Genomic DNA, 21,545 nt, shown 5'->3' with positions numbered 1-21,545 from the left:
GCACACATTTCATTGTGACAAGGATGATTTCAGACTTGATGAAGTCAGCCCGGCTCGAGCTATGAAGCAGTTACAAAGGAGAAAGGAAGTGGTAGGAACACAAACAGTTAAAAAAAATCTGAGTAAGGGATTTATTTAGTATTGCTAACCTACAGTCATCATCTGGCTGTATCCAGTCAGTCAGTGACAGGGCTGTGTGGGAGCAAAGAATGGCAGATTACAACATCAGCTGCCTGAGAGGTTCTGCCAGGCCTTTCATGGATGGGCTAGGATGGGCGTGGATGTTTATTAATACTTACGTACAGTACTGTGCTTTTTAACTTGTGATATTCTAAATATCAGATAAAGAATACACAATACCTTCTGTTTGCATTAAACAGTGGTTTTTATCCTCTCCTTTGGAGCAATTATGTTGCTTATAGAATGAGTGTATGACTTTTGAATTATAATGAAAAGTTTTAGAAAAGGCTATAATGCATGCTGTGACCTCAAAGGAAGACAAAAATTATTGAAAATTAAATATCGTTCAGCTAATTATCCAAATTAGAGACCACGTTCTCATTTTTAACATTTTAATATAGTTATGGAAATTGAAATCCCAAGGTTTGTAATCCTTTGTACAAAAGAATCTAAATTTAGTGTTAAATTGCACTGTGAAATTTAAAATGTTACTACAACTCTCTAAGGCTCAGTTTCCTCACATATGAGCTGGCATAAGATAAACATGTTATAGTATTGCTGAGAAGTTTAAAATAAACAATGTTATAAAACTACTTGAGTTATAAAACTACTTGAGTTACAAGTATATTTCTTGATTGTTTTGTTATCATTATAGACACTGTTATAAGTTAATATATCAGAAACTCATTCTATTTTTGTAGGCAGTAGATCTTGTGTAACTGACAAGTTTCACTTTATATATTTTATTTAAGTTGTGAATATCATCATAACTAACTCATACTTTATGTGATTATTATCTTCTGTGACATTGGATTAGAAATACTTTGGTAGTGATATATAGATTACTAGTTCGTGAATTTGTAATTTTATTTTCTAATGACTAAAACTGTAGCACATGGAGATAATATCCTATTTTCAATGCATACCATTAGAAAGTTGGAAAATTTACCTTATAGCAATTCAATGGATTTCAAAGCTACAAACTTTATGTAATGGCCCAGGTTAACAAGATGAATTCTAATGCATTTCTTCATTATGGGAGAGGGGCAGGGAACCAAAACCTTACTAGTTACACTTGTAGTCTATCTATAGTAGAAATCAAAGCAAAATGAAAGTCTAGTATGTGTCTGAAAAATATCTGGACATTTTATTATAGATTATCTATTTTTGATACTAATGTAACCTACAGCCTTTACTACTCTCCGTGTTGATGTATGGTGCTTAGTGTTAATTATCAAAATCTTGAATCAACTTGGAGATAGACTCTGGGTAATCCTGGGGAAATTCTTTTGGTTACATTAATTGAGATAGGAAGAACTGCCCACCATGGGTAGCACCATTCCCTGGCTAGGATACTCTACAAAATCAGAGACAAGGAACTCAGGAGCAACATGGCTTCATTTCTGTCTCTGCTTATTGACTATAGATGCAAAATGAGAAGCTGTTCCACACTCCTACCACTATGGCTTCTCCACAGTTATACATTATGGCCTCAAACTGTGGGTTCAAAGAAGCCTTCCTTCTAAATTTTCTTTGTCAGAGCATTTTATCACAACTAAAGAGAAACTAAGACAAAAATTAGTACCTAGAAAAAAAGTCGGGCAATTTCTATACGAGCATACCAATGAAGTTCTTCAGTCCTTTGAGCTGTTATCACTGAAACATTCAATAGTTTGGTACTTTGGAAGGATAGCCTAATAACCATTTTCTGGGATCTTGAGAAACAAAAGTGCTACAAAATGAAGACAATGGGGGCCTGGATCATGAGGTCTCAAAGGAGAATGGGAGCTCTATTAGAGAAGGACCAGGAGGTATTCATGTGGTGTTTTGGCAAAGAATCTGACTACATTCTGTCCGTGTCCTGAGAACTTCCGTGAAGCCGAACTTAAACATATCAGACTAATTTGTTTGGTTGATGGAGGGAGTGGGAAGAAGGTTACAGTTTCACAGAAAGAGTGCAGACAACAAAGAAGCTATAATTGTTCTTGAGAGTAGCATCACTGAAGCGCACAATGGCACTCTACACTGGAACAATATAAAAGATAACTTTTAGATAAAAACACACTCGCTAAAGGCTTTATAAAAATGCAAATTTACATGAAAGGAGAAAACCTGAACTGAGAAAGCAGCTGAGGGATTTCCCCATCCCTCAAAAGCAGGACCTTAGGAGAGACCATTCCCACGGTCGGCACACAGAAGCTGATACAACTCTGATCCAAGCATCTTGGATTCCATCTAAGGGAACAGAAGTTGACAGTGTCATCCACATGGTGCTACATTAGAAGCATGAAGGACAAGGTTGCTAGTGCCATGGAGTCCTACTCCATTCTATGGTTTTAGAGAACTGAGGCCAGGCAATGTGTGGCAAGAACAAGAGAACATTGTGTGAAGTTGCAAAGGTAGAGCTAGGTGGCAGTAGAGACTCCAGGTTATTAGACATGCCAAGATCATGGGATATTTGTGGTGGAGACCTGTAACCATGGATTGTTGCCAGGCTGAGAAAGAAGCTATGTTCACTACAGATGACAGAGTTGGACGGGTAGAGCATGTTAAAAACAAAACTCATTATCTCAGCTTTGAATTAAATGTGATAACATCTCAAGTATAAGTTGAAGCTACAGAGCTTATCCTGAGGCTTCTAGAAAAATTCCCCTCTAGAAAAATTCCTTGTTCATCTCTGAAAATGAACAAGGTGGAGTAAGTATATGTCATGTAAGCTTTAAATGGCTAATAATAGAAGAATAACTTTGATCATACTACCCCTGGATGGCCATCTCGAGGCACTGTACAAACAAACAGAAATTAAGATTAACTCTACAGAAAGGGGGGAAGAATAATAGTACACCAAAGAAAAATGAGACCTACAGGGCTTTGAATTTGGGGTACTTTGCAGATGGCACTTACTATTTTTCCAGCACTATGGGAGGTGGTTGCTGTAAACAGTTTTGGATGAACAGAACTGTTCCTTAGAGTCTGGCATCACGTCCCAAGGGAAAGCAGTTCTGAGCTTTGGGGTTCTGCCAATGACATTTGAAACATCTGCTTTGCTAGGCTTGGTGGTGCAGCCCTGTAAGTTGGCTCTTAGGACATCGCAGCAGGACCAGGAGCTCAAGCTCATCCTTAGCTACCTAATGAGTCTGAAGCTATTGTTCTGTGTGAGAGCATGTCTCAAAACAGGACAAACAATAGTCTGCCTGGAGCCTCCTGGATTGTGGGTTTGCACCTGTCCTTCAGGGTAGAATCAGAGTGCTGATGCTGTTACAGAGTGCTGTAAATGACTGTATTGAAAGGTACATCTCTAAGTCTCTGACTCTGAGCCTAAAATAAGAGCAGAACACAGATTTGGGACACACATTTTGGCATCTCAACATTGTCTGAAGGAGTTCACTCCAGACCACAAATTGGAGTTGTGTGTGCAACACAACTTCACAGTAACTTCTTTCCTGGTACAAATGGATGTTGAATAGGCATTCCCTAGAGATCCCTTTTGTATGTAAACATGAAGGAATGCCTATTAAAGCTGTGGTCTTACCATGTGCCTTGTGCTGTACACGTGGAGGAAGCTGGCTGAGAGCATTCCACTGATAGGCTGGCTGTGGGGAAAAAATAAAGCACTGTTATAGAAATATAGACTTCAAAAACGGCACAGTGGCACACTAACATATAATTATACTCGGTGGGTTTTGTTAAGTAGCCAATGCACAAAAAAGTCGTTTGATACAAACCTTTTGCCAATCCTCCTCATCTTACCGCCTTACCTCAGCACCTCTGTATGTGCCTAGCTAGAATTTTTATGACTTGGAAGTTGTACATTTTCTGCCTCTTTCCTCCACCCACCATCCTGATTCCTTTTTCTTCTCTCTCCCCTCCCTGCAACTTCTCTATTTTCTTAACATTTTTTGTCAATTTGACATTAAGTAGAATCACAGGGAAGAGAAACCATCAATCGGAGCATTTCTTCCATCAGACTGACCTGTGCACACGTGTATGGGGCGTTCTTTTGATTAACAGTTGATGTGGGAAGGCCTAGATTACTGTGGATAGTCCCAGCCCTGGGCACATTGTCCTGGGTTATATAAGAAAGCAGGCTGTGGAAGCCATGGGGAGTAAGTACCATTCCTGAGTGGTCTTGGCTTTAGTTCCTGGCTCTAGGCTTCTGCCTTGTGCTCCTACTGTGGCGCCTGCCTGTCAATGATGAAATGTGTGATGCAAATGCATGAGCCACATGAACCCCCTCAGCCCCAAGTTGGTTTCAGTGAGTGTTTTACCATAGCATCCGGCAGTAAGGAGAGCATCCCACTCCCTCCCTCTCTGTCTCCACTTCCTCTCCCTCTCTGTCTTGAAATGGTGTTTTTGAATCTCCGAAGAAGAATAAACACCTCTGAAAACTTACTATCTCCTGCAAATCAAATAAAAGCTATTTTTTTTAATACCTTCTCTTCTAGGCAATAAGAAAGCCAGAACAAAATACCAATTTAACAGTTTCTAGTGGACCGAGAAAGAAACCACAGGCATCTTGGGAATACAGTGAAGTTCAGGAGGCAAAGCTAGACAAAGCTTCTTTCCTGCTGAAGCTCCTGACGTGTGTGTGTGTGTGTGTGTGTGTGTGTGTGTGTGTGTGTGTGTGTGTGCTGTATGTGTGTGTATTTTTTTCTTGAAGTTTCCTCCTAAGTTTCCACTTACCTGTTGATTTTTAGGGAACAAGCCAGCTGCACTGAATAAATGATACTTTATTATGTTGGCTAGTTTTCTATCAACTTTACACAAGCTATTGTCATCTAACAGGAGGAAGCCTCAATTTGGAAAACACTTGCTTAAGATATGGCTGTAGGCAAGCCTGTAGGGCATTTTAATTAGCCTGTCATAGGTGGTGCCACCCCTGGGCTGGTGATCCTGGGTTCTGTAAGAAATCAGACTGAATAAGCCATGGGAAGCAAATGAGTAACCTTTTTCGTGGCCTGCTGCCTCTGTGGTCTCTGCATTAGCTCCTGCCTCCATGTTCCTATCAAGTTTGAGTTCTTCTTTTGGCTTCCCTCAATGAACTATGATTCACAATTTATAAGCAAATAAACTCTTTCCTTCCCAATTTGTTTTTGATCATTTTGTGTCATCACAGCAATGCTTATCACATCCTAAACGGCCAGGAGAATTTTAAGCCACTGGCTTGGTATTTAACCTCTTGGATTGAAGGTTAGTCAGCTCTTTCAGTTCACAGCAGCCTGACCCAACTCACCCCTCTGACACCAAGGCCCTTGACTCTTTGGCCCATGAAAGAACTGTAAGAGGAAATGAGATCAGCTGTTTCTTTATCTTCTTGTTTATTTTTAGATGACTCAAGTAGCACATGGTACAGCTAAGTGATGTGAGCCCCGCCTTTATATTCCAGGAGAGCGGCCAACAGGAGGTAAGAAAGTGTAATCTTACCAACATTAATAAGCTATGATTTAATTCAGGGGAAGGTGTAAAGAAATATGAATTATTCCTTTAAAATTCTCCTTGAGGCTGAGTTACACTGATTTCATTCAATAGAATACTGTTTAAAATGTAAGCCTTTACTTCTCCTTCATCAAATACTGGCTTTTTTGGTAATAACGTTATAATCTGAAATTTCTTCCAGGAAAGTTTAGTACGCCATAGGACATGAATTTTTTTCCTCCTCCCTGTTAATGAAGGTTGACAGAAGTGGCCAACCATATCTATTTCAACATAAAGTTGAGTTATTCATGTACCTTGTACTTCACAAGACTATCAAGTTTCTCTTTTTCCTTATACTTCCCACAAACTTAATTTACTTCTATATCCTCAGGAGAAAATTTGTAAGGAGTGATGGCTATGGTGAAAGAGCCCCGGAAGTGCCCCTGATGAAGACTGAAAAAGTAGGAAAGCCAGTAACAAAAGATAGAGTAGAAGTGACCAGCAATTAGCTACATCAGGGACCAAAGGGACCTCACTAAGTTCCAGTGTCCTGACTCCCAACAGATATCATCTGCTCCCAAAGGAGAAGGGTTTAAGTTATACTCTCACACAAAAGTAGCAGGGTTCCAGACAACCTGGAGAAATGCATTTTTCTAAGTGCTTTGCTAGGAAAATCCTACTTCAAAGTCTCAGAGCTGAAATATGATTACATTGCTAATAAAACCTAAGGGCAGAGAGAGTTGGCTGTTCATTCCAAGATGTAGAAAATGTCTGACCATTCCACCTGAATGAGGGTTCCACCCATACTGGCAAAGCAGAGTAGAATCAAATGCGGGGATCACAAAGGCAAGAAATATTGCTCCCGGGAAGGACAACAAAGGTACTCAAGTTCTGACTCATTCAGGTTCCTTGTCCAAACCAATTCTGCTTACAAATAATTATTCAATGGTCTTGGCAAACACAGCTACAAAGAATTTTAGTGAGCTACTTTTTTCTTGTGTCTTCCAAGAAATTTCCTTTTTAACTGGAAAATGTCAACACTCTTTTGCAAGCCATTACAGACAGAGATGATAAGATGAGATTTCATGCAGGTGATTGGTAGTGCAGAAACACGATGTCTAGCTACAGAAGTAGCTGGATCAGCTAGTCCAGTGACAAAGGAGTGTTCCATTTTCTACAGATAAAGCTCTGGATGCAGTTTTCCAGATTATGTTATGCAAGTAACTGTAAGAAACACCAAGAGCTACAGGTGCTTGTGAGTTTGTGAAGGCAACTGCATTTGCTAGATCACACTCTGACACATCCTGTGTGCCTGTGACACTCTGAGAAGTACATAGGTCTCTTGACATTCTCTGTAATTCCTCAGTATTATCTATTCACTGGTACTTTAACATACTGAAAAATGTGGGTAGTTCTGGACTATCTACCATATTACTAGAAAAAGATGCCATTGAGACAATGGGAAATGTTATGGGGGAATAAAAACTGTTGATAAAATACAAGAGGTCTTATGTGTGGACCAAAATACCTATTTTACTTGCTTGCCTTACTAATTTTTCTTTCTCTATCGGACAAGATTTTCGCCTATAGAAAAAAAAAAAAAAAGATGTTATTTATCAGGAGATTTCAAGTCATTAGTTCCAAAGTTGATCTTGATCTAGCTATGAGTGATTCACTCAGAAGCCCAGGGGTAGGTTCGTTGCCAACAGTAATGCCACATGAAAGAGACTGCCCCTGGTTGTGATATGTTGATTTAATCTTGAAATTCCAAAGGGTAAGTTAGAAGTTAAGCTAACTTTAAGTTGTTTTCCAAACTTGTCAGTCCATATCTTGCTGTCTTGGTAAAAGTATTTAGATATAAATACAGAAATTTTCACTGCTTCCTAAATGAAATTGGAATTGGTTAGCCTGAAATTGAAATTGAGTCTCTCTCTCTCTCTCTCTCTCTCTCTCTCTCTCTCTCTCTCTCTCTCTCCTTTCTGTGCAAGAAGTATGATATGTGTTAACACAGGACACTTGTTGCTTCATGCACCTTCTGTACAGTAAGGTCTCCCTCCATGCCTCTATGCAGCCCAGAACAATCTCACCTGAGGGACAAGGACACTGGGACACAAGATAGTTATGTTGCTTAGAGCCACAGCTCTTGGCTTTACATCTTCTCACTACTTAAGTTCCAATTTCATCTTGCTAAGTCAACAACCTATGATCTTCCATACCTGGCACACTTAGAGGAAGCTGGCTTTTGACCTATTAGTCATACCGATGAGCTCTGATGTCCATGTCATCCATTTCTATAAAGCATGGGCAAATGTCCCTGTCAGTACAATTAACATGGACCATCAAATCATCTCCTGCACCTTTTTATGAATTCTATTACTATTTTACCACAATGAGTGAGATACTAAAAAAATAATTAGGCTATCATAACTTGAAAGAAAGTTTCTAATAGATTTAAGATATTAGATCTGAGGATGTTTTTTTATCTTATAAACACAATTTTCTATATTGTGCTTAGACAGCTGATTGTTTTATTGATATAAGTAAAAAGTTATAGATGTCTTTGGGATAAAAGTTACTTGTGAATCTTTCTCTATAATGTCTAACAGATGAATATATGATACAGAGCTCTGTAATAGGAAGTACACTGCCAAACCTCAACACCGAGTTATCACCAACTGAACTTAATATACTAGGAATGATATATGGTAGGAAATAAAATAATTTCTGCTCAAACAAAATGAATTAAAGTAGCTTTTCAAGTAAGAAATAAATGAGAGAGTAATTTGTTCACTAGGAACAATTAGAACTTTTTGCCTATTGTTGTTACTTATTAGATTGAATAAATGATTTTCACAAAATTACCTAATTATATTTTGATCCCTTTTAACTTAAATTTTTATTACATAAAATAATTTCTAATTTCTTAGAAATGGTTCTGCCAAAATAACTCATGTATAAAATTTGGAATTTCATGTTAATCCTAGAAAAAGAGTGAAGAAAATAAAATTTAATTCAAAATCTACAGTGAATTAAGAAGGAAAGAAGGATAATTAATATTTTAACATTTCCTGAAAGACTGAAGATTTTGAAGCTAAATGGTTAGTCAAGCAGGGCTCATGCCAGTTCCCTCCTTACTCAAATAGCTGACATAACTTTCAGGTAGAATGCTTTTGTAATTTAAATTATAAATCACATTATTTAAGGTATGTGTGTATGTGATATAAAATAGAAGGTCATGAGCTGAGAGGAAGAAATCTCAAGGGGAAATTGATGGAAGTTAAAAATTCATATGAGATGAATATATGGAACATAAAATGAGTGAAGCATCTGAGAGGAGGGGAGCATCTGAGAGGAGGGGAGCATCTGAGAGGAGGGGAGCATCTGAGAGGAGGGAAGCATTTAAGGGGAAAAAAACCACCAGGAATAGTGAGACAGGAAAAAGAGTGACAGACATGAATCTATTTATAAAAACGTCATAATGGAATCCTTCACATTGTAGGTTAACTTCAAAATTAATAGAAAGGGGACATTAGTTACATTTTCCTTAATTAACATCAGTATTTACTTAGCATGGTAATTTCCTGAGTCTACCTTTAGTATATTTTATTACACTTAACTTGCTTATATTTAATATATTCTACCTCATGAAACTGGCTTTCTTGAAAGTGCACCAGTTCCATTAAATCTGGAAATCTACTGAACAAAACCTGGGATTTCACTAGTCATGTGCATGGCATTTAAAAATATGTATGCCTTGGAAGGCAGGAACATTCCAGCACAGCCCTTCAAAGAAAAGGTCTTCCAAACAACTTGCCTGTATTTGAGTAGTAGGTAGTTAAACTCTCATTCCACCAAGATAAATATTATAAGAAAAAGATCAGAAGAACTCTTATTTCATAAATAGTTTCTGGGACCCAGCATTGGGTAATGCTTTAATACACTTAAGTTAAAAGGAATTTCTAGTGGTTTTTATCTCCTTATAAGAATGTATGGGGATGATTTCATCCCCAGTCATAATCTCTTAAAAACCAAGTTCCAATCACCAGAACTCAAAATGACTGAAGTCTAAAAGAATAAGAAAATAAAGATAGAACATACATACACTTGGCGAAAGTTCCTTGTACGAACCTATAACTGAGAATTCAGTCTGTCCTACCAGGATTGAGACGTGATTTTTCCTCTTAAATATTTAAATTATTTCCAGGAAAGGTATCATTTGTGCTTTTTCCAATTAAAGTATTCTTATCCTCTGTTCACAAATATCCCAATCATGGTAGAATATAGAGATACCAATGATTATAACTTTATCTTTCGTTGTTTGGCGAGCCAGCCAATTTTTTTTTATTCTTGGCATACACGAGCAGCTCAGCAGCAAAGCAGCATGGGGAATTTTTAAAACATGTCTGTACCCAGTTTAAATTTTGTTACAACTATTTTGTTCATTCTATACCACTGGCTAACGAAGTTTAATGTCGACACTAAGTTCTAAAATGGAGCTAACTAGCAAAATCTCCTAGGTGAAATCACTGAATTCCACACACTGCAAGTACTTTGTAGGGCACTTGGTGGTATGGTCATTATAGTCGTGCAATTAGAAAAAAAAATAGTTAAAATATAAATTAAAGATGTCAGCAAGAGAGCCATTAAAACACAGAGGAGATGGGTTTTGATTGTCTCTTGGTTATTACAAACCAGAGTACACTTGCCACTGTCTGCATTAAACCTGCATTTTCCCAGAAACTTGTCCTTGCTGGGAAAGAAGATCAGACTTTACCATTTAATTTTGCAGATCGTCTATTTCCTATGATGTAGTAACAAAGTCCACTCAGTGAGATTTAGAGAGGCTGGGGTAGTGGGAGGAGGGAGCTGATGTCCAAAAGCAAACATGTTGTTATCTACTAACAGACGGAAGGAACTGAGCTAGCCCGATTGTGAGTGAGTAGGTTTCTTGTTGGAACCTGGGAGACAACTCAGTAAGAGGTCAAGTGTTTGACCAATGATCTGACCACTTGTGGCCTCTTACCTGCTGCTTGTGACATTCCACCTCTGTTCTCATCTCTGCATGGCTGCACCTGCCTTTACACTTCCCTGAGTCCTCAGAAAGCGAAGAGCTCCCGATTGTCAAGGCATCCTGAAGAACCTATATTAAAAATGAAGCACACGGTTGATAAGAGATTTGCTCTCATCTTAGTAATTCTTTCATAATCGTTAAAATCTCCCCCAGTACAAGGGGAGGCATGTTTATGCTCTCCACGTGGCTGACTAGCTTTTCTCTTTTTCGTTGTCTGCATGCATGCATATTTTCCAAGTCTCTTTATTCCCCATAATGATGTAAAAAGTACTCAACATCCACCATTTTAAGGGGATCACTCATGTTGACCTCCCTGTCTCTTAGCTAAGAAAAGAGAAGAAGAGAGAAGACAAGAAAAGAGGAAGGGCCTTCCACAAAGCCTCGGATTCCCTCCAGTGTGTTCGCTATCCGTGCTAGTCAATTGTTGGAGGCACCTAGAAGAGCAGATTCCCTGGGCAGTCTATCCAGAGGTTCTGAATCAGTAGGTCTAATGGGGGATCCAAGAACACTGCTGTATAGCCATGCCATATCTCCAAGGAAACCTATACCAAGTACCCATTTGTACAGTCAAGGCCTCCAGGCCTGCTGTTCCTTTTCTGCTCTATCCTTTTCTAGCACACCGTTCCCTGAGCTATCTAGACATATTTGTCTTTTATCAAAACACCTATTTACTCGTGGCTGTGTGGGATAATATGTTATAACTTTATGATTTTACCAAGGGATGAAAAGGCAAAGAGAAGCTTCTATTTGCTAGTGAATTCTCACCCTTCCTCACTAGCCCATGGGGCTTCATACTCATACTTAGATTATATACGGATGTTACTTGTTAGATTATATACAGAGAGTTACAATTCATGACGAGTTTAATAAAAATAATTTTCAACATTGTAAATTCAAGATGCTCTCATCCACGAGTATCCTCAGCACCATAATTGACAGTGTAATAATTAGTCAAGTGAGTCCTCTGGACTCAGAAAGGGTTCATCTCAGAGGTCTATGAATTCACTTCCTTGGGAAACAACTTACAAATCTTAGTGGGACAAGCGGATAATCATAGTGGCAGTGTACTGTTCACACTGCTACACAAGACTGTCACAAAGGCAGAAACCTAGAAAACCCAAGATACAATTCGCAAAACACAAGAAAATCAAGAAGGAAGACCAACGCGTGGATACCTCATTCCTCCCTAGAACAGGGAACAAAATACCCATGGAAGGAGTTACAGAGACAAAGTTTGGAGCTAAGATGAAAGGATGGTCCATCCAGAGACTGTCCCACCCGGGGATCCATCCCATAATCAGCCAACAAATGCAGACACTATTGCATATGCCAGCAAGATTTTGCTGAAAAAACCCTGATATAGCTGTCTCTTGTGAGGCCATGCCAGAACAAGAGTGCCTGGCAAATTCAGGAGTGAATGCTCACAGTCATCTATAGGATGGATCACAGGGCCCCCAATGGAGGAGCTAGAGAAATTGCCTGGTTACCTCTCAGCGCTCTTCTGAAAATTGAAAAATGACTCATGAATTAAAAGTGAGTTGAATCAATATTTGTGTCTTCTTGGTACTTTCCAACTTCCTTGAACCTGTCCTAGATTAGTCCTTTTCACTATCAGTTCTGATATACTAAACAATCCAGCCATTCCCAAAATGATGAGGTGGCAGACAAGGCAATTTTGCCGTGGATGGCGCTGGGTGATTAGGCTCAATTCTTATCCCCGTTAAATATCTATCATTTCTGTTAGAACTTGATATTATCAAAATCCTTGGATATTTTCTTCAAAGCAAATGAATTTAATTAATACAAGCCTATGTTTGTAAAGCTCATATTAATTATTTGTGTTACTGTCTGTTCCTGATGTTATTTTTAACCCTTGTATCTCTACTGAGTGACTGGGTTAGCAGTCAGCTAAAGGTTGCTCCCAAATTCATGTTCTGAGGTATACTCAAAATTTCTTCATATTTATTGCAATAGGTAAAAGGAAGAAAGAAAGAAAGATAGAAAGAAAGAAAGAAAGAAAGAAAGAAAGAAAGAAAGAAAGAAAGGAAGGAAGGAAGGAAGGAAGGAAGGAAGGAAGAAAGAAAGAAAGAAGGAAAGAAAGAAAGAAAGAAAGAAAGAAAGAAAGAAAGAAAGAAAGAAAGAAAGAAAGAAAGAAAGAAAGAAAGAAAAGAATAGTATTCATCATAAAAATCCAGCCATCTGAACACGTAAGAGCTTTGGGGTTTAGTTCTAAGAACTCATATCAGGCTAGTTCCAACTACTTGTAACTTCAGCTCCAGGAAATCTAGTGCCCTCCTCTGGAATCTGAGAGGGGAGCACACATGGTGCACAAAAAAGACACACACACACACACACACACACACATATATATATAAACAAATAAATTTAAGCCTACTAATAATAATATTAATTATGTGTATCTTGTTGACACTTTATATCTATGCTTTTGAGTGACAGTTTCAGTTGAGCAGAGTGTGCTGAAATCTTTTGGGGTTTGAAGTATTTGGGGGTTTTATATAATTTTATGTCCCTTATCACGAATCAGAGGCAATAAATGATGTGTTATGTTAATGTGATGCCTTTTGAATGATGACACTAAGGTCAAAAATTAGTTATTGCATACGTTGTGGACCTTCTAATAAAACTGATTAATGAAATATTCATTCATACTTTCAGTATTCAATGAACATCTAAGAACTTTGTATGACAAAGGTCTTGTTCTTGACACTCCAGAAACTTCAGGGACCAAAGCAGAAAAAGTTAAGGCTTCATCCTGACCTGCTCTTATCACACCTTTCCTTCAAGAAGATACACAGTAAAACTGTACTTTACAGCTGCTTTGTTGTACGAACAAATACTAACATATAATATGACTTTAACCTAAGTCTTCATTTTTCTTCTATTTAGAGAGAAACAAGGCATATTTATAAGTCCTTGCATCCATCGTGTGCCACACCATGGTAACCAGGGCTTCTACCACGGCCAAGCCTCCCTCAGGGAGCTCACAATCAACAGTGGATCAGTAAATCTGGGCTGATAAATGCTACACATCATGTACTGGGTGACATTCAGAAATGCCAAGAAAAAATTAAAGTAGATTGTATCTGGGGTGAGGGCATATAATTTTAATTGAGGTGAGAAGAAAAGTATTTTTTTTAATATATTTGTGTGAAGACATGAATTTTGTTAGGATTAATTTTTCCTTGATGAGATTTTGTGTTATTAAGTACCAAACTATACCATTTGCTCTTCGGAGACACAGTTGCTAGGCCTGGAACTTACTATAGAGACCAGGCTGGCGTGAAGTTACAGATCCTCCTGCCTCTGCTAAGTGTTGGAGTTATAGCTGTGCATGGCAAGTGTGCATGGCAGTTGCCTATTTCTCTGAATTTAAATAGGTTTTGGCAACCATAATCACCAAATGTAGAAAAACAGCACGTGTTAGCATTTTGTCTAAGCATTGCCCCAGTTACCTGGCAACAGTCAGGTGTGTTTAAGCTCCTCCCCACAGTTATCTGGCAACAGCCAGGTATGCCTGACTCAGTATAAAAGGAGCTGCTTGCCCCCTCCTCTCTCTCTCTTGCTCTTGCCTTCTTTCTCCCACTCTGTCTCCTCACCCCTTCCTCCCATCTCTCCATTTCTTCTCTTCTCTTCTCTTCTCTTCTCTTCTCTTCTCTTCTCTTCTCTTCTCTTCTCTTCTCTTCTCTTCTCTTCTCTTCTCTTCTCTCCTCTCCTCTCCTCTCCTCTCCTCTCCTCTCCTCTCCTCTCCTCTCCCCTGCCCTCCCCTCCCCTCCTCTTCTCTCCTCTCTTCTTCTCTTCTCTTTTCCCCTCTTCTCTCTCTCTCTCTCTCTCTCTCTCTCTCTCTCTCTCTCTCTCTCTCTCTCTCTCTCTCTCTCTCTCTCTCTCTCTCTCTCTCTCTCCCTCCCTCTCCCTCTCTCCCTGCCTTTCTCTGCCTCTACTATGCTATCAACTCCCCTCCTCATGCCCTGAATAATAAAAATTCTATACTATACCACATGGCTAGTCCCTCGAGGGGAAGGGATGCCTCAGCCTGGGTCCATGGAGGCATCCACTTCCCCCACACCTCATCACATATCCACAAAACATATCCTCTCACTCTTTATCTTTTTATAAACACAACACCATGAGTACATGGAAATGAACCAAAATACAAAACTCTTGACTGTTTATATGTTTTGTTATTTGGGTGTTTGTTTGTTTGTTTGCCTTCATGTGGCAAGACGACCCAGAGCTCAGATGTGATCACATTTATCTAACTTCCTCTGATTCATGTGGAGTAATTTTTCCAGTAGAGGATAAAAAAGAAAAGACATATATTTTCCCTAAACATTTTCTATCTCTCTGAAGGATGAAATAGAGTTTATGAAGTCTTTTTTTACCTCCCTATTTTCTCTTGAAGAATGACTTGTGCTGCAAGCAGACCTAATGCCAAGTCTGGTTAGTAAGCATCCTGCCAAAGACACCAGCCACAGCTTACTTGGGTCTTTAAACAGGGTCTCTGAGCATGAGCTGGCATGCAGTCCAAAGTATAGGACTAGATACATTTTAAAGGGCAGCCTGCTACTTTCTTTTGCTGTAGATAATTTCTGTTAATTTGGTTATGAAATACTTAATTGAGCGATGTATATCTCAACTCATCCACATTCTTCAATATGCCTCTGTTTACATTTCACTTAGCTCTTGGAAAAACAACAGTACAGGACTTATGTTTTTGTGCTAAATTAGCTTTCTCATTCCCCAGAATATTACATTAGTTCATGAAACAAAACATATGCACGTATACATACACCCATATATATAAATGTATACACACATGTACATATACACGAATCTATGCACACACATATACATACACACATATATACACACATAAACACATATATACACACATATTTACATGCACACATCACACATATACATTCACAAACACACATGTATATATACATAGATACTACACATTACACATATATACACACATACGTACATGCATGTATCATACTTATCTAATACACACATATATGCATACATATATGCCCACATATATACATAGACACATATGGACATATGCACACCTATACAAACATATGCCCACATTTACACACTCATAGTCATTTTCTAATAGCAATTCAGGTTTTCCTCTGAGCTTAGCTATTAAGCCACTTGTGAGCCCCTAAACCCCTGCTCTTTATGTGGCTGGTTCCTATTCACAGTGGATTCAGGCTTGCTCCCCTGACAGCAGATGGCTCAGCCTTGAATTTGGCCCTGGGCATGCTCACATACATCATGCATACACCATACCCAGCTCCAGACCTATCACTTTAAAGAACAGCTTGCTTCCTCAGGAAGCTTTTGTGGTTGACCAAAATATGCGTTATTGTTCACAAACACCCCATGCAGTTATGTAGTTCTTTTTTTTTTTTTTTTTTTTTACTTACTGACGACAATTATTTCTATTTTATTTCTACTTTTCAAGGTCCTTTGCAGGGACAAAATTTCCCTAAAGCATCCTAACCAAATATGGCTACATGCTGTGGCTAGGAGCTCTGTATAAACTGGAGAGACCATCCTCAGCAGAAGCAAGAGGAACCTCACTGTGGCCCTGGCTCTGTTGAGATTCAGAACCTCCTGCTGAGACTTTCTTGTTGACTCTCCTTGCTTCACCTGCTCTGGTACCTTATTGAGACGTTTAATTTCACAAGCATAATGCTCTTTCTTCCTATTGGCCAGAGCGTTGCTTTCTTTCAACATTTTATTCTCCTTCTTCAGTGCCTGTAATTCTTTCCTGAGGTTGTCCTTTTCCTTCTGTTGAAAAGAATAAGAAAACAAGATCCAAATCAAGAATTACCGAAGGGAACAGCAGGACTAACTGCCTAGCATAGTCATTCCCCAAACAAGCAAATGGGACCTGCAAGGCTTTCGCCAACATTCCTTTTGAGCAATATTCTCTGAATAGGGGACAGGGTTACTGAATGCATCAAAACTTAATGCGATTGTGGTGATGCTAGGAGTGAAAATGAAAGACCTTAATCCTCATATGCAGTGGGTGTGGTGTGTAATCTACTTCCCATTCCTAAGGAACTGGTTTAAAACATTTAAAAGGCTTAAAAACAAACGTGTGTGTGTGTGTGGGGGGGGATCACTGCAATAAACTGATACTAAATGGATCAAGGTCAATCTTTCATCATTCTATACCAAAGACAAGGACTGTAATTTTCAGACAAATAAGGAACTTCTCTACAGATAAATATTCAGAGTATAGCATTTTCATACAGATAAAGGGCAAAACTCCAGCCTCTAACCCACCCGCTGTCAGTGCCTTGGATAATCTCCAAGAAGTTCACTGTTTTATATAACTGGGGCTCCTGACTCACGTCTTTCAAGTTCTTCATTTCATACAGTAGCAAAGTTTTGTGGAGTAAATTGTACCCTTAATGAGATTTCAGTCTGGAAAAATAAATATTACAGAATATAGCTAACTCAAGATTCCAAGTAGCTAACATATTGGTTAAAATGTCATTTCAGTCTTTATACTAACTTTCCAATCTAGTTATTATATTTAAGAAATCAATCTCAAGCAACTTATTTTCTTTAAAAGGGAAAACACATCATCAGCACTTCCGGGGGCTGGGCCTACACACTTAGATGGGTTAATCATTTTCTATTTAACAGAGGTTTCACATCTAGAAAAGGTTCCCAAGTACAGAAGGAAGAAAAATATTGAAATTCCCAGCTAGGGTGTAGCTGGAGAAGGAAGTGAGTGTGTGCTGCGTGGCAGAAAGGGAGCTATCACAACCTTGCTTCCTGGTTCACACTGACAGTAACCCGGGGTGAAGATGCTCAGAGAGACATGCATGGCCTCCCCTTTACTGTCAGACTACTAAGGTAAGATTCCCAAGGATTTGGGAATTTTCCCCCAGGACTCTCATACTTGGAATGAACCCTGGTGCCAGCCAAAGAGATTTCACAGGTGTGTGTGTGTGTGTGTGTGTGTGTGTGTGTGTGTGTGTGTGTGTGTGTGTATTTGTCAGATTCACAGGGCAGACTGAAGCACCGCAATGACTGATTAGTAAGTATCCAGCAAGAGCCACAACTTAACAAGGACTGCTTAGTGTTGAACACCCCTTGACCTCTGTTTAAAACTGATTGTCATGTCAGAACCCAGAACATGAACTTGAAGGTCACTGAACCTCTTTCTTGTTGTTCTTCCCAATGTGGGTACACACACTGGCTAAATTTCCTTTCTCAGGTTTTCACAATGAATTGTCACTTTAATTTGCCTATTGAAACTAGTGTCTAAGTCCTGCCTGTCAGGGACACCAGGACAGAAGTCACTCTAGAAGTTCTGCTAACAATATTGTTGGGCTTCTGCACTTAAGTGTATGGTAGTGGCAAGCTTTCCTTGTGAATACTTATAATTGTTTTTATTCTTACTGTAGCTTCAGAGAAAAATCACTGGAATTTAACATTCTCCTTTCATATACTTTATCATAAAGTCCAATGACAGAAGCCAAAGCTTGTATCAGGAGAAACCCCTCTCAAGTCTGGGTTCAGGTCCTCATGTTCTTAAGGCTGGCCTGATCAAGGCTGGACTCAGGATTATGAATGAGATAATGAGTGTGAAGTGGTTTTCAAAGTATTCTGCTTATTCAGGTGTGGTAACTACTTCTATAACCCTAGCACTTGGGACCCTTAGGCAGGAGAGTAGACAGCAGGTTCAAGGTCAGCCTGGGCTCAGAAAACAAATCTGGGCAAGAGGGTTAAGACTGCTAGATTTAGTGAGACTTTGTCATTAGCAATAAAAGGGAGTCACAGAAGAGGCTCCAAAGCCCAGCAAGGTTCTCTTCCAATCAGCCATCTTCTCATTTCCTGGTCACTGGAGGCACGCCTTCCTCCCTCCCACCCTCCCTCCCCACTGACCCCACCTCCACACTGGGGCACTGTGCCTGCCTGTGGCTCCTTAAGGAGCTGGTTTTCATAACACGACCTTGCTCAACCAGAGGCCACCCACCTCGAGCTGCCTGTCGCCCTCTGTCACACTTTGCTTCTGTTCCTTCACTAGGGTGTGAGTGTTTTCTGTGGCTGCCAGTTTAGTTTTCAGCTCCAGGACCTTAGGGGGATCATCAGAGAGAATTACAATCACACCAGGTGTCCAGCCCAGGGCACTTGGGATCAAAAGCGCCTCACCCCACCCTATTCAGGAGTACCCCCAAGGAAGAGCTCTTCCCTACAGGAGGTTAGTACGTTTGCATTTTAAAGGGCGCTCGGTCTACAGAGAAAGCACACAATTCATTCCCAGATGGTATCCTGCTTATCTCTCCTTTCTCCAAACCACCCCGGGCTTCCTACTTTGGAGGAGCTACAGCAGAGAACAGGGCTGAGAGCTCCCAGATGTGCCAGGCCCCTAGGAGGGAGGTAAGGGGCAAGAAAAAGCCGCAGGTGGCCAGGAAGCTGGTAGAACCATCTAGGCCTGGAATCTGCTGCTCCACCTCCTGACAAATTAAATCTCTGAGAAAGAACCTTAGTCATGGTTCTTCCTCCAATTTGAGAGTTGTACCTGCACCTCTGGATTCGCTGGTCACTCTGGGAAGTTATGGAAACAGTCTTTCTGGGAAGAGTGTTGTTACAATTTGGAGCCACAGACTGGCCCAGGATGGATAGAGTTAGGTGGCCAGACAGCTGTAGTGGTACAATATCTTCCTGTTTCTAAACATAACTCTTCTGAATATCAAATGGGGAAGAAAACACAAGGGCTGTTGTATTACTGTGGTCAGCTTTCTTTACTCTGAAAGAAATTATTTAGGGGAATTTACTTCTGTCTTTTTGAAAATGAAGTGCTTTCAAATAATAATGACTTTAAATTATTTTAAAAATTCCCCCAAAAAGTTCCTTTCTGGCTAAAACGCTTTTCCACTTCATATGCTTTAGAGAAAGCAGAAGGGGGGCATTTCCCTTCCTCTCTGGCTCTTACTGCTTTTTCTTCATGTGTGGAAGGTAGCTGGTTTTCTCATGGACTTCTCGCTGATCAGACCTCAACCTTAACTTGGCAGTAACAACTCAGAGCTGGGGGCATTCAGGAGAACCCTTGGGACAGAACCTGTGCTACATTCCCAGCAACTGACTGACACTGTATCCTCAGGATGAAGAGACCAATCATGACGATAGAACTCTGTCCCACATTTGCCAGTATTTAGGGATCCACAAAATTCTCTTCTGGCCCAACCAAAATTAAAGAAACCCCAAGGGAAGAGTTTCTTACCTTTCTTTCATATAACTCTTTCATATTTCGGAATTGCTGGTCCCATTGTTGATTGACATCCAGGAGCTGAAATTATTAAAACTTGGTGATTCAGCAAAAGATTTCAATCTATTTGGAAGTTTAGAAAACATGAGATCACTATTTGAACTTATTTAGATTTTCAGAGCCGTAGAAAAAGGCAGGTCACCCAGGAAGCTCTGCTCGGACTCGGATGGTTTTGAGGTCAGGCTAGAAAGAGTGGCTTGTGAGAACATGGATAAAAGAGCAGCCTGTCACCCCAGAGTCTGGTGGGATCCTCTCAACAGCTAAGCTAAGTCAAGAACTCCAACATCTACTGTAAGACTGTATAAAGACAAATTTCCTTTTAGAGAGGTTTCAAGTAAGATTGTTAAAACAGCCATGCTCAAGGCCTGAGTGTGAATGGCCTTTCTATTTTCCAACTGTAAACCTAGGAATCTCATTAGAAATTCCATTTGCATCGGGGAAAAAAAAAGGTGGATTAAGTTCTTTCTCGTGCAAACTTTATGACCCACTGTTTATTTTATCAGTGTACAGTGCTACCCAAGGCACCTCAAGAGCCATCCTATAACCTGTCTTATCAAATCAAGTAAAGGAAAAAATGTTTCTATACAGCTCTGTGAGTCACCAAAATAGTTTACATAGCTACCATTAGGAGAGGAAGCCCAACTCTTTTATGAGGAGCCTACACCCACATTCTGGAGTGTACTTTATTCTCTCCCTGAATATTTCTCTTCTTATTGTTTAAGTCTATGTTCAACTTCCTCTGTCATAAACGCCAACTCAACTGCATTCTGGCTATTCCTGAAATTCTTTTCTGTGGTGAAGCCAAGGATTTGGCTTTCTCTGAGTGGTGCCCCCATAAGTCAAGGGAACTCCTCAAACTGTAGGTAGCAGTGCTGAGCTGTGTCCCTCACAGCACCCCTGCTGGGAATTTGGATGGACACATCCTCATATCTTAATAACTGGTTCATGAAAAAAAGAAAATTAGGTCTTAAGGCATGTCTTGACAAGTAAGCTGAGATGTTTATTAGAAACTTTCTACTTTTCTTGTTTTTTCATCTTTGTTTAATTCAGTCAGAATCTGGTGAAACTTCATAAGTAGTTATGTTCCGTATGAATTATTATTAGGTGAAAGCTCTCTTTCCATATTTTTCTTGCTTGTTTACTATGTCTACCAGAATGAATTTGTTACAGCTTTTCAAAGAATTTATCTTGAAATACAAACTGTATTCATTGTTATCACTTGTTTGCAGGAGACAGACATACTTTTGATTCCTCTTGGATGAAGGTAAAATAAAATCATTCTGAAACTAAAGATTTTCAAGAGTGGTTTTTTTTTTTTGGTCATAAGACAGTATTAAGAAATACATTTAAAACTCTTTGCTAACTAGAAGAAAAGAATATCTTGGTCTGTTTCTTTTTTTTTTTTTTTTTTTTTTTTTTGTAAGAAAAGTCCATAAATCTCCTGTTAGCCTCAAGTGGCAGTTATCAAGAAGATAGTCATAATGTCCAAAAACAAATATTAATTAATTAATTAAAAATCTAAAACTTCCACCTAAATATAAACAAAACCAAAAAGCC

At 39.4% G+C, this 21,545-nt stretch overlaps 1 protein-coding gene across 1 annotated transcript in view; it reads right to left on the bottom strand.

The window, feature by feature from the left end:
• Tnip3 (TNFAIP3 interacting protein 3) overlaps positions 1 to 21,545 on the bottom strand; it is a 39,133-nt gene that overhangs the window by 13,009 nt on the left and 4,579 nt on the right. The window contains exons 3-7 of the mRNA XM_021191743.1: positions 19,944 to 20,009; positions 18,696 to 18,794; positions 16,361 to 16,489; positions 10,619 to 10,735; positions 3,713 to 3,773 (exon numbers count right to left, since the gene is read on the bottom strand). Coding sequence (XP_021047402.1) covers positions 3,713 to 3,773; positions 10,619 to 10,735; positions 16,361 to 16,489; positions 18,696 to 18,794; positions 19,944 to 20,009 — 472 coding nt within the window. The remainder of the gene's footprint in view (positions 1 to 3,712; positions 3,774 to 10,618; positions 10,736 to 16,360; positions 16,490 to 18,695; positions 18,795 to 19,943; positions 20,010 to 21,545) is intronic.

Source organism: Mus pahari, chromosome 2 (assembly GCF_900095145.1).
Source record: "Mus pahari chromosome 2, PAHARI_EIJ_v1.1, whole genome shotgun sequence".
NCBI classification, from domain to species: Eukaryota; Metazoa; Chordata; class Mammalia; order Rodentia; family Muridae; genus Mus; species Mus pahari.
Note: the sequence above shows the minus strand (reverse complement) of the source record. Positions and strands in the feature narration are given on the sequence as shown.